Source organism: Cupressus sempervirens, chromosome 2, assembly GCF_028749045.1.
Source record: "Cupressus sempervirens isolate cs-2001-9-10 chromosome 2, ASM2874904v1, whole genome shotgun sequence".
In the NCBI taxonomy this organism is placed as follows: Eukaryota; Viridiplantae; Streptophyta; class Pinopsida; order Cupressales; family Cupressaceae; genus Cupressus; species Cupressus sempervirens.
In genome coordinates, this window is record NC_143119.1 from 143977914 (window position 1) to 143992257 (window position 14344).

The 14344-nt window shown below is 31.2% G+C and overlaps 1 protein-coding gene across 1 annotated transcript; it reads right to left on the reverse strand.

Moving 5' to 3' along the window:
* Positions 1-7158: 7158 nt before the first annotated feature.
* On the reverse strand, positions 7159-11238 carry LOC149571450 (ammonium transporter 2 member 5-like). Its single transcript, XM_089809202.1, has 3 exons — positions 10079-11238; positions 8457-8742; positions 7159-8069 (listed from the first exon to the last, which is right to left on the reverse strand). Exons 1-3 carry the CDS (start codon positions 10637-10639, stop codon positions 7516-7518), a joined length of 1401 nt encoding a protein of 466 aa, XP_089665328.1. The 5' UTR covers positions 10640-11238; the 3' UTR covers positions 7159-7515.
* Positions 11239-14344: the final 3106 nt, after the last annotated feature.

Genomic DNA, 14344 nt, shown 5'->3' on the forward strand with positions numbered 1-14344 from the left:
TATGGGAATTATGGAAACAATAGAATATGAGAATCTTTCAAGAGAAAAAAATGGATGTTAGACAACTCTTAAACAAGATGGAACCATCTATCACATAAATAGTTAATAATAGAATTATGAATAGGAATGCATGTGATGCAGTGATGACCGAATGGGATGACAAGAAATAGGGGAGGTGTTTAGGTCTCAAAATCCTACCTTATGTTGGCTTTGGAACAAAGTCATATATGAACAAGAGGAAAGAGTATAAATAGATTCCTCCATCTATTGTTTGGTTTGAGCTATACTTTGATGAAGCTTTGAGAGTAGTCTTAGAATAACAAGTACATGATGTAGTATCCATAATATGAAGGGAAAAGATATAATATAGCCAAACCAATTGGGATAGTGACTAACAACTAGGAAAGACTCATGGCTATGGTAGCTAGGCTAGAAATATGCCAAAGGTTGGGAATAAGGAAACTAGAAATTGAAGGGGATTTGACTATTGTAATTAATGCATTATGAACAAACAATGTCAAATTGGAGATTGAATTTATTACTTTCTAAATATATAAACTTATGAAAATCCTTCGACCACATTATTTTAAACCACATAAATATTAAGAGGGTAATGATAAAGAAGATGAATTGGTTAACAATGGAGCTAATAAGTATAACAAAAGTAATACTTTTTATAAGATTATCCCGATATGAAAGATCATAACTTTGTATGGCAGATTGTCATTATAAATTGTAAAGATAATTCAAGCCTTGTAATTATTGCACCCATGATTACCAAACAATTTAAATTGAGGTAGTTTTCTTTCAAATTTTTATCCCCTTTTTTAATAGTTATTCTAGCACAATATTGATTGCATAGTATTTTATTGTATATTGGAAAACAAGTCCTATAGTAGTAGGAGCAATATATGTGGCATTAAATCATAATCTTAAATGAGTAAGGTAAATTTCTTGGCTAGATCCAAATGTACAAATTCAAACCATAGACCGTTAAAGGGAATATGTAATAGATTTACATATATATGGCATAATTACTTTATGATGAGATTTCATTTTTAGGGTAATTTTCTCTCTAACTAATGATATTTGATGAAGCTTTTACTTCTAATGTCTTGTAGGCAAGAAGGAACATAGTTTTTTTTAATGTAGATTCTATGACATCTCTTGAATTAGTTTGATCTAGGTATTGATTACTCGAGAGCATGCTTCTAAAGTTTAAATTTGCAATTTTTTTCGAGTTCATTCTGGGACTTTTATCTTGGATTGGCATAAGATTCTATATTTTATCTAGCGTGAGGTTGACACGATCTTTTTAAAGCTATTATAGACAAAATCAGTTTTATCTAAAATTATAGTTCTTATATGAAATAAACATGTAAACTCATTTAAAAGAAATTTTTAAAGCCTTGGTCATTTACTAATAAAAATAAATGAAAAAAAAACATGAAAATATTTAAAAATAAAAACTGTTCAGATGCATAAAAGTCCTAATTCTTCAATTATCCTATCATATAATTTTGAAATAAAAAATAGGCACTACATGTATAGTTGATTTCAAGGTTTAACTAGTTGAGCTTTAGGAAACTATAATGCCCTGCCAAGGGATCCAAAAGAATTAACCTAAAGTTTTACTAAGTTTGCCAATATTTTTTTTTTAAACAAGAAAGAATAACATACACATCAAACATAAAGTAGCAGAAGCAATAACATACAATCATCTATAAGCATACATAACAGGTTACATTCCTTAAGGATCCCAAGATGTTGAGTCAAATTTAATTTTTTATTAATATTAAGTCTAACAACTACCACATCCACATGAAAGAATAATTATAAAGTCCAAAGTCCATTTAAATAATATACATTTGTTCTAAATGCCTCCTGGAAAATGAAATTCGGAATGCTCAATCATCCACTGTACATGTCACAGGGTATGAAAGGCTAAAAGAATATACATATATGAAATTAATTACATCATCCTCCTTGGATCCATGATACAAAGTACAATAAAATAAATGAAACCATCCACCATACCAGATATAAGCATCCATCATAAAATATAACCATCCATCGTAATGATACATAGATAGAATGAAAGGAAATGCAAACAAAGAAGCTCTAGCCACGGTAAGGAGATAGCCTCAAGTCCCAAACAGGATATCAAACCAAATATCAAAAGTACTCTCTACGTCTAGGAAATCCTAAAAGTAATCTAATTCAAAGGTTCCAAGATAAATCAACATCTTGACCCAAAGGCACACAAGACACGTAGGAAACCTACTATGTAAGTGGGAAAGTTTCATTGCATGAATCATGCTAGAGTTACCTTGGTAGTCTCTTAGGATCCCGACCCCCTAGTGATCCCTATGCACCCACTAGTATCATCTCGTATTGACAAGGCAAACTACGGATGCAAGGTCGCAACCATGTGTTCTCTCTACTCCCATCCTAGTTTGTACTAGCACTCGAGGCATGGGCAAGAACATACAAAGACTCTTATTAGGTTTATTTTATCCCCATTTAGTGTAATGCTTTCACTTATTAAACAACTTACAATGGGTTACCCTAGGAACCACTTAGGGCCTCGGCCTCCATTGCAAGCTACTTCCCAAAATTACATGTAGATTACCTACCCTAGGCTTATAAAAGCACAAATCAATAATCATATAAAATCACCTCAGTTCTTTACAAGTGACTGGAAAGCATCAAAAGATAATTCACAATAATCACATCAGTTCTCTACGAGCAACTGGAAAGCATCCCAAAAATAACTGATCAAAGACTCCAAAATGGTGAAGTCAATTACGTCATAACATGACATCATCAAGAACAAACAAACACTCCAGTCCTATCAAAGCGATTGGAAAGCAACCCAAGTATAACTGATCGAGGACTCAAAAATGGTTAAGTCAAGAAGGTCATACATTCACCCCAGCATCACACACGAACATTAGACAAGCAATATGTTCAACCAATAGATCAACACACATCATAGAGCATATCAGACACATTACCATGGTTACGTCCTAGAATTGGTCAACACTCTAGTTAACCCATACCCAAAACACAAACAACGTATAGATAACAAGGATGTAAGTTTCATGTTTTGATTTGTCTTTGAAAATATATTGTTGAGTAAAATATAAGGTTTCAATTTTCATTTCATTGTATGCTTCAGGTAAAAAGATTCTACATTTACCCTATAGGTTAAACCATGCATTTGTTTGAATATAATAAAAGATTACCCCCATAATATTTAAAATCAATTTTTTTTAAAAAAATACTCTAAGGTTACTCAATTAAATAAATTATTAAAATAATACTAATTGACTTTGAAGTATCAATTCTTTACACTTTCATTAAAAGTCAAAGTTATTAATAATAACTAAATAAATTTTACAACTTCATTGCATAACTTCAATTATTAACTAATCTTAATTAAATTAAATTAAATTTAACTAATTAATAATTATACAAACTAATTATATTATCATCCCTCAATAATTTATTTAAAATTAATAATTATTAATAAATAAAAATTCATTAATAAAAATTAATAAATAATAATTAAAATTGAATATTATTAACTTTTTAATAAACAAGTTTAAATGAAATTTAAATTAAATTAATTAATAAAATTTATAATAATAAAAAAAATAAAAAAAATAAAAATTTAATTAAGCGTATCTTTTAAAGACCCGTCGACCTTATACACATGACAGCTGATGCAAGTAGCTTGGCTGTCATAATAGCCTTGCTGTCGCAAATAGCAGTACATTATACTGCTATTGGTGGGAGCCCACTAAAAACTTTATATATAGATTTTTTATATTAATTTTTTTTAAAAACCCCCCTCAATTACATAATTAAAATTTAATTATATATATATTTTATAAACAGTTACAAATATAGTCTGATAGAAGAAATATCATTAACCATTCGAATCTCCAAACTAAAATTTTCATTATCAAACTCAAACCCTTCCCATAATAAATTCTAATTCCTTTCATCTACAGAATGATGGTTTCTAATTGAGTTTCCTTTTTTTTTTCCCTCTACGCTCACATAAAAATCAACATGCATATCAGAATTTCGCAATATTGAAAACATTCATTAGAGGAATTCTTTAGATAAGCATACAACAGACACGATGAATACAGGAAAGAAAGTGCGTAATAAATTTGGCAAATAATCACAATCGTCTACCTGGACACTGATGCGAATCGCTACGTCCAAGAAGATTGTAGAGAAATTCCTCCTCTCAGAACCCTCTCCTTTTCGAAAATTCCTTCCTCTTTCCAAAATTTATCGTCCTTCAAAAATGAACCCTCAAATTGTGATAAGGAGTTCTCTCCTAAAATCGGGGCACTAATTGTGCGTTCACCCGAGAGAACTCTCTACTCACCAAACTTCAACTCTAATTAAACTCTTCCTAATCTTCCTTATATCTTTTCCATGCACGTTTAATGAATTATTAAATTACTTTATTTAATTTTCACTTGACTTCTCTTTTAATTAATTTCTTAATTTTCAATCTCATGCGCACTTTATGCAATTAAAATATCTTTATTAAATTCACTTGTTTTATCTTTTTAATTAATTTCTTATATTTTCATTTCATGCATAGATCATGCAATCTAAATACTTTTAATAAATTAACATCTTTTCACTTTTTAATTTATTTTCAAAACTTAATTGATACAATATTTATTAACTTAAATAATAATATTATTTAGCATTTATTTAAAAATGAACTCTAAATATAGTATTATTAAATTAAATAAATATTATCATGTTCTAAATTATTCTTATAAATTTTATCTTCAAATTTAATTCTTTTTATTTAATTAATTTTTCAATTAATTAAATATTAAAATATCATAATAATTTCTCATTAAATTAAATCATTAGTTTAATCTTTTAATTAGACTTAATTAATAGAAAATTTACCAAAGACTCATAAAGTAGAATACAAAAACTCATCATAGCAAAACACATACAAATTCAAACTAAAGGGTTATAATTATGAATTAACATTATTCGACGCATTTGGAGGGTAGTCAACTCAGATACTTGTCCTAATTTTCTAGGACAAATGGGTTAAAGGTTTAGGATTTGGACTTAAGAATTTATCTTCCCTCTCTTACCATTGAGATAATGCGATAGGGTATGCTCATCCTAGCAATTCAAGGAAGTTGATACCCAGTGCCTGCAACCTGCATAAAATTCACGCATGTATAGACACGATATTCTAAGCTAAATAGGCAATGGCAAGAAGTGGTGCATCGTGTAGATCCTAACTAGCAGGTGACTACAACTCCCTTCCTTAACCACATCAGAAATGCCATACATAAAGAAAACAAACACGCACACCATACACGTGCAGTATGGAGAACGTATCCATAAGAAAACACATATGATAATAAACCATCTAACTAATCATCATCAATAACTGAAAATACTGTAATAATCATCATGCATACATGAAGTATAAAGTACCAAGTAATCTCATCATAAAATTAACTGAATCTGAAACAACATCTGATAATCTCAAAACAATGCTACTAATCATCAAACATAAAACTAGCCTAAAAGAATTCGACAGTGACAGCAAAAATGTAAATTAGGGACAGACACTACAAAAACACCTCTTTAATTGTAAATGGGAGATCTCTAAAATTTACCTTAGGTTATATAGAACTAAAGCTTTATTATTTACCCTATTAAAAAAAGGTATAGAATAATCATGAAAACTAACAAAATTACGTGCATGTTTTGTAGCCATAAAATTTTGAAGTTTTAAAATGTTGTTGATTATTTCTTTTACTAGTTGTTCATCTTCACTTTTAAGAATGATTGACATGGATATCCAATTTAGGGAAGATAATTCAAGTATATACGAACCTTTCCATAAGCCATCAACATATTTATCTTGATAAAGATATGTTTATCCTTATAGAACCCATAAAATCTATGGTTTTTAAAGCTCTATATTAGCACATGTGGAATATGACACCACTATTTAAAAAACATTAGATGATCCAAGATCTATTTTAAATAATTAAAGAAGAGTCTAGTGAAATTATAAGAAACATTAGAAAGAGTGTAGGGTGGTATGATTCAAGTTAATTAGCCCCAAATTTATTAGAAATCAAGTCGAAGAAGGTAGAATTTATTTCTTTAATCATCTACTTTTTTGTATAAAAAAAGACCATTCTTCACTATGTCCCAAAGTCCTTAGAACCTCAATACAATAATCCTTTGGAGTAACAGATTTACTTTCATATAAAATCGTACTATTATTATTCTTATAGAGTAATAGGCTCAGGAAGAAAACAATTATTTTCCTCAAATGTTACAAAATTAATGAACTATACAATAGCTTATCCATTGTCCATAAATGAAGAACCACCATTTTCTTTAGAAAAAAGAAGATAACTTTCTTCTTAATATCTTAAGATAAAAAGAAGATTGAACTTTGTTGAAGAAATAACATTAATATTATTATTTTCTTTAATTGATTGAAATGTATTATATTATAAATAAATAATTTATTGGTAGAAATATTTCTTTGGGCTATTTTTTTAATACAATCAAATCGCTTCTCAAAATAAACTCACTTCAATATAACACATTAATATTTTCAATTAGATTTGTTTTGATATAATGCAAACCAATTGTATACCTATATTTGAATTCCAAACTTTATTTTTTAACAAAATTTTGTTTTGAAGTGTTGAACATGAGAAAAGAAATATTTTTCAATTTATTTTTTGAGATGAAATAGATACAATTGAAGAACTTAACTAAGGGCGAAAATCAATGGCCAACATATCATAAGCGATGGCAAATGAATAATGCAAGTTTCATAATTGAAATTATGTCCAATACAAACCCTAAAAGCAAAAACAAAGATTATAATGCTAGTCAAGACAAGAACAAAGACAACAGTATGAAAAGTTGTGTTGCTCCTTTACAACATTTCACACTTTTTATTCAGTTGTCTTCAAATGTAAATCCACCTCCATCATGAATGGACGCTCTTAAACATTACACACTAAGGAAGAAATTAAGCTTGTAGAAATAGGTAAACTCTGAAAATTTAATGCTTTTAGTCTAGGAATAACCCTTCATAGTTGATGTTTAAGTCATTTGATCATAAACATCATATAGCTTTATTTAGAGGGAACAACAACCACTCATCATAACAAAAAGAAACCATAAACATAGTAGTTACAACAACAAATAAACATTGGAAATGCAAGGAAGAAATTGCATGACAATTCTAAGTTCAAGCATAGAACAACTATTTTGCTCTACTTGGACATGACACACCCAAATCACCTACAACGCTTCTAGATGGCTTAAGCTTTTGGACAGCTTAAACATCACTGGCTAAGACTTGATTTCTATGTTAAAAGTGTTAAATAGTCAAAATTGACTTATTTCACCTCAAATCAGATAGATATATCTTCTCATGATATTTTGTCCAAGATACACTCTAATGGATGACTAGACCATCTTAGAAGGAGAAGGGTTGGATTTGGAGGGCACGTCCTCCAATTCAAGCATTTTACTAATTTGAAGGGCTTCATCATCACCCCAGAGGGCATAGGCCACTTCACCATGAGCCACATCATCTCCAACATCTAGTGCCTCATCAGACATGCGAAGAGGAACAATGACTTGGATCACTAGGCATATGATGCTCGTCACAACAACGTTGAGAACAATGATGAACAATGCGGCTAAGATTTGTATACCCAGTTGCCTTGGACCTGATCGTTGAAAACGCCCATTGTCATTCTCATAGTGGCGTGCTCCATAGATTAAGCCTATTGGTTTTGGATCATCTGAGAAGAACGTGTCACACAAGGTGGGGTGGGCAAAGACGCCTGAAAGAATGCCCCCAAGAAGCCCTGCCACAGCATGAGTGTGGAGCATTCCTAATGTGTCGTCCACCATCCAGAGAAAAGAGAAGCGCTTGTGAAGTATCATCATTGTCGTCCATGGAATGCTGCCAGCAAGTAATCCCATCACCATGGCTGCCCATGCTTCCACCACCCCTGCAATTAATAGCAAGAGAAACCATCTTCATCAGTAGGAGAAAGCTAAATATTGTTATAAAATTCATTTATCCACATTTCATGAGGAATATGTCGCTTACAAGAATTCATCTTTCATAAGAACAAATAATGTTTGTTATATTTAGATGATGTGGTCTTAAAAGAACTCATTTTTCATAAGAACAAATAACATTCGTTACATCTAGATGATGCTGCCGAAGTTCATGAACAGTGAGTTGTTCAAAAGAATTTATCTATCAGTACATCTGAATTGAGAAAAAAAATAAAAAAATCTAACAAAACAATGAAATTAGCTAGGCCTAACCCTAATTTTGGGTGTTGATTAGTAAGTGTGAAGAGTTAGGAAGAGTATTATAAGGCAATAACCTGCGGCAGGAGTGATGCAAACGAGACCAGTGATCATTCCTTGTACTGCACCAATGACTGAAGGCTTTCCAAATACAAGCATATCAAGGCATAACCAAGTGACAAGACTAGTGGCGGTGCAAACATGTGTGTTGAGGACTGCCAAAGAAGAAATTTCATTTGCAGCAAGGGGAGCTCCTCCATTAAATCCTGACCATCCAAGCCACAACATTCCTGCCCCTGCCAACATTAGCAGCATATTGTTGGGAGGAAATTTCTCTCTATCTCTAGTTGACCTTGGCCCCACCTGTATATAATAATCCACAAGATTCAAGGCTATATAAGTCAACCATTAAACTATATTGTATGCATCATAATATTATCTTGAAAGCTTTACATCTACTTTTCAAGTTTCTAATCTTGTTAAAATCAATCTTAGCTTTAGTAGTGAAGTTTCACAACGAAGATTAGAAAACAATGTTAGAATCTAAAAGATTATGGGTTGATCATAGATTTACAAATCCATTAGAATGAGCAAAGATACGAGACTGAAATTGTAAGTCACTATCTAATCATAAATGTATTAGAATAGAATTTGAATCTTATGATCAATTATTAATGGACAGAAATGTACTAGAATATAATTTGAATCTTTGGATCAATTATTAATGGGCAGCTAGCGAGAAACAATTTGAGCTTGTAAAAAATTAGTCAATTTTGATTTTTAACATATTTAGTCTAGGAGTCAATCATTAGTATGTGATGTTTAAGTCAACCAATTGTGAATAATTGAATTATTGGATAGCAATAAATATATTAAATATTCATATATAGAATGGATGAAGAGGTCTTTTAAATGCAAAACTCCATGTGGGGATTGGATAAAGAAGGAAGGTTTGAAATTATGAAACCAAGGTCACAAGATCTATTCTTCTCTCAGTCTAATTTATTATGTCAATCATATTGAAAAGTTAATCTTGATGATAGCAGATCGAAAACAACTGGAGTCATAAGATAGTTATTTTAATCATAAATGTCCTAAAATAAAATAAAAGACTCCCTTTTTATTAGAATTCTATCAATCATTAACAACAACTACACATAATTTATATTCTATGTGTTGGACTAATCTATAGCATTCTCTTTCAGAATTTGTGACATAACTTAACACCCTCGTGTGTTGTACAAGTATAGTGGTCATAACAAACATTGAGTGGTCGATCTTTGGATACAACGACAACCATAACTTGTAACATTATGATGTGCCATGAAAATAAAAAAGAGATAAAGAAGAAGAAGAAAAAGAGAGAGAAAAAAAGACTCTTATTTAATCATAAATGTACTAAAATAGAAAAAAGACTCATTTTGTTAGTACTCCATCAATTATTTGTAAGTATAGTAGTTGTATCTGACATTAACGGGTCAATCTTTAGGTACAACGGTAAGTATAGTAGTTGTATCGGACATTGACGGGTCGATCTTTAAACACAAATGTAAGTGTAATAGTTGTATTGGATATTGACAGATCGATCTTATAGATACAATGGCAACCCTAACCTATACCACTATAATGTACCGAAAAGCTTAAAAAAGAAAAAGAGAAAAGGGAACGAAGAGGACATAAATTAGTATATACCACTCACCCAGTAAGCAGCCGTGAAGCCCGCAATCCCAGAAGAAAGATGGATCACATAACCTCCTGCAAAATCCACAGCCACAAGCTTGGAATGGAAAAATCCAGTCCAGAGGGTATAAGCTCCAATGGAGTAGGAGAAGGTGAGCCAGAGCGGCACAAACAACATCCAAGCCTGGAAATTCATCCTTCCCAGCAGAGATCCGGCCACCAGAATGAGCGTAATGGCCGCAAACACGAACTGGAAGAACACATTCGTAGCGCTGGGCAAATTAGTTGTTCCCCATATTGCAAGAAGATGTTTATGCCCGAGAGCCAAGAACTCCGGGCGCCCCCAAAACATGGGAATGAGAGTATTTTTGGGATTCGGATTGAAGGAGAGATCGTAGGCAAAAAGCATCCACATGATCAGCACGGCTGCAAATGCATAGAGCGCCATGAAAGCAGAATTGACTGCCCATTTCTTCTTCACAACGCTTCCGTACAGAATTACGAGCCCGGGAACAGATTGCATTCCCACGATGGTCGCCGCCGTCATCTGCCATGCGTTGTCTCCCCTGTCCAACCCCATTTTTACTTAACAATTCGCAAATTAGTGCCTGGTGGTCTTCGGTTCGAATCCCACAGCTCACAAATTATGCAGCTTGGTCTTCGGTTCGAATCCCACGGCTCTCAAAAATTATGCAGCTTGGTCTTCAGTTCGAATCCCACATCTCATTAATTATGCCTGGTGGTCTTCGGTTCGAGTCCCATGGCTCGTGAATTATGCAGCTTGGTCTGCAGTTCGAATCCCACGGCTCACAAATAATGCTTGAGCTCTGTACAAAGATGGGGACTTTATGCAGTTGGGCATGGCGACATGTTGTGCAGGTATCAATGTATTTTCCTCGTCGATTTGGAAATCTCAAAGCAATTTCTCCCCCTCGTAATGTAAGTCGTTTGTTTCTTCTTCTGGGCTCGCGCAGATTGTTGTCGTTGGTGTGAGTTATGCCCAATTTTTATCCGGATATAATATGTTTTTCCTGGTTTTTCCTCTCTCCTTCTTGTTGCCATTGCCATTGTTGCTGTTTTTCCTCTCTTGTTCTTGTTCCGATGCATTGTTTTTGTCTGCAGCAGGTTGTACAGCTATTTGTACTAATTCCTATGTAAGTTTTGTGTGTGGAGATGGTTGTCATTAACATCAAAACAAGGAATACTTAAGAAAATTTAACTTATCATTGAATCCTCATCACTAATAATTAGGAGAAAAAAAAAAAATCTTCCTTATTTTTGCTAGGCACATGTTCACATAAACTAGAATTATAGATGACATCTCGTATAGACTTATAAAAATGGTATGGTTTCTTTAATTGCTTGTATTGATTCCTTAACAAGGGGATAAGCAGATTTTTATAATGACTAAAATGTCATAGTGTTACAAATACATGAGTTTAAAAAAAAACATAAAAATCTCTTAATAGTTGATAAACTATGTAACAATCTTTGAAATTAAAGCTCCTTATATCAATTAAATATAGACTAAGGAATTGGACAAAGGATGATGTTCAACCTCCTACTTTGATTGGTGATCCACTTTCCCCCAAGTTGATGGAGTGTATGTTTATCACACTCTTCTAGACATACAAGTGAAGCAACAAAGGTAAGCTTGATTGGGCTATTGTATGGTTACTAGGTCTGAATTTCAAGAAAGATTAATATTGTGCATATAGGTATGCAATACCTATATACATGAAATTTTATAATATCGCCATGTTGTAATTAGTTAGTATGTTTTATATTTCGAGTAAGCCACTTCTTGGTAGCTACATATACGATTACTTTTGGGTATCAATAGATAATGCAAGCATTTTGGGTATGTGGTGCCCAGGTTTTGTATGTACACTTGCAACTATTGTCTGTAAATTCATTAGTTTTTAGTGGTAAGCAATAGTTGGGTGGCATCTTTTTGGGCCTGTAATACAACAAGGCCACCATGTAATTAGTTGTAACTCTTTTTTGGCTATGAATATAATGGCATAGCCTTTTGTTTATCAAAAAATAAAAATAAAAAACCTACAATCTTAAGAGTTATTTATAAATCTTTGATTTAAAATTTGTTTGTACAATTGTAAAAGTGACCAGCTAAATAACTTTCAACAATCTATATAATTTTTTAAAAGGAAATCAATTATTTTAGTCCTTCTCTTATTTACAATATTTTCTAATGATTATTTGTAAAAAGTATTTTAAAGGAATGTTAGATTTAGTGCATAAAGTTAGTTTAAATAGTCCAAAGACAAGATATCTTACCTTGTTTTGATAATTATATTCCTAAGATAAAGTTAACCTTTTTATGATCCTAATGATTTTATTTGTTGGATTATTGTCCATCTAAGGAGGAAATCTCTCTTCCTCTTCTTCGCAAACTCTTCCCTAGGTTGTGGGACTCCTTTCTATTCACTCTTGATGTGGGTTACTAGTTGTTCAACTAGTGTGTTGTAAGTTTTATGGTGTGGTCTTTTTCATTAGTAGTGTCCTCTAGACTAGTTATAAGTAGCCCTTTTGACTTGTCTTAAAAGGGCCAACACCCTTTTTTTGTCACTAAATTGTAACAAAAACATATTAATCTTATTCATTCCTACCTACCCTCTTATCTTAGCAATTGATATTTTAGCATTTCCTTCTCCAACATTTCTCCTTCAAGGATTTCAATATAAGAATATATTTCTTTTGTATTCAAGCATATTGCTATTTTGGATAGCTAATGTGACATTAGCAATCTTGCCAACTTGTTATCATATCATTATCATTTTGTAAATTTATATCAATCAACCACACTCTCCCCTTCCATGCTATCTTTTGCACATGCAAGATAATTGAGAACAAATACCATTTTATAAGATCTACATCAAAGGAAACACAAACAATTGAGTCAAGCATTTCATAAATATGATGGTACAATTTTTCTTATTTTATGTTTTTCATTTCATAAAGAATAGCTTTATTGATTTTTTTAAAATTATTTTGCATATCTAGACACGTGGCTAGGTTTTTAGTCAAGACAAATAACTTTTCAAATTTAAAATACATCATTGTTATCTATTTCTTGAACCAAGGTTTAAAAAGAAAATCAATAAAAGGTCGAGGCCAAATTTTTCATTATTAGTTAAATCGAACCAAGATAATTTATCCTATATTTTTATTTCATAATTTCTTGAACAAAATATCTTATTTCAAATGAATGTGTCATTTCAATTAATAATTATTGCTTATGATTTTTACTACATTAAATAGATTACCTTCAACAATTTTGAAGTTGATTGAATAAACGAATATTTGTGCATTTGTAAGTTGGTGGCTTGTTTCAAATTATTTATTTCCACAATTCTTAAACCAAAATATTTATCTATCACAACAATGAGTAGTGGTGTGTGTCAATTCAATGAAAGAAAGTGGATATTCAACTTCATCCCAACAATCATCATTAATAATTAGTGTTCTAATAGTACTCACTTTATCTATTTGACATTAGCTTCAAACAATCCAAAAAGTGGTAATCATTATATTTTAAAGTTTTGTTTCACACCTACAAGGCTTTTAAAAATAATGCAATGTGTCGCAAAACAAATTTCAACCACTCTCAGCTAAACTATATAATAATTTTTAAATACACAATAAATATCAATCTTAACATTCCATGAGAAAGATAAATATTCTACTACATGTTATAGTTTAGAATTTCAAAAAAATTACTTTTAACAACGTCAACTTAATAGAATTTCTACAAATGGGATTTGAAATTTAATGGTTACAAATAAAGATTTAAATTTCAGTGAGTTTTCATATATTTTTTGCATCCATCAAATGCAACTAATTTTTTGTAGCTCTAAGCTCAAAAATAAAAAATTTGTCACCACTACCAACCATGCTACTTTACACAATTTAACATTATCTAAGAAAATATAAACAATATATTTTAGTCCCGTGAACTCATTTGATTTAATTTGGATATTGGCAACAAGAGACGCTCCTACCATATGGTAAATAGTTGTACTGTTGTAGGTTAAAGAAATAAAGAATTGAAATGAAATGGAAAAAATTAAATTAAAAAAGTGAAAAGAAAAGAGTTTATATATTTGTAATACAAAAATACTACAAGTAAATTATAATTGTTTAAAATTTTAAAATACATATAAAGTGAATATGAAAAAATAAAAAGTATCAATTAAATGATATATTAATTAATAAAAAATAATTATATAATCTAAAAGAATCACTATTACCAAAACTAATACCC

Bases quoted from the DNA above. Each gene is read 5' to 3' on its own strand.
- LOC149571450 (XM_089809202.1), bottom strand. From the start codon at position 10,639: ATGGGGTTGGACAGGGGAGACAACGCATGGCAGATGACGGCGGCGACC. The intron at 8,743-10,078 runs GTGAGTGGTATA...TATTATATACAG, and splicing joins GCTTCACGGCTGCTTACTGG to GTGGGGCCAAGGTCAACTAG. The intron at 8,070-8,456 runs GTTATTGCCTTA...TATTAATTGCAG, and splicing joins TTGCATCACTCCTGCCGCAG to GGGTGGTGGAAGCATGGGCA.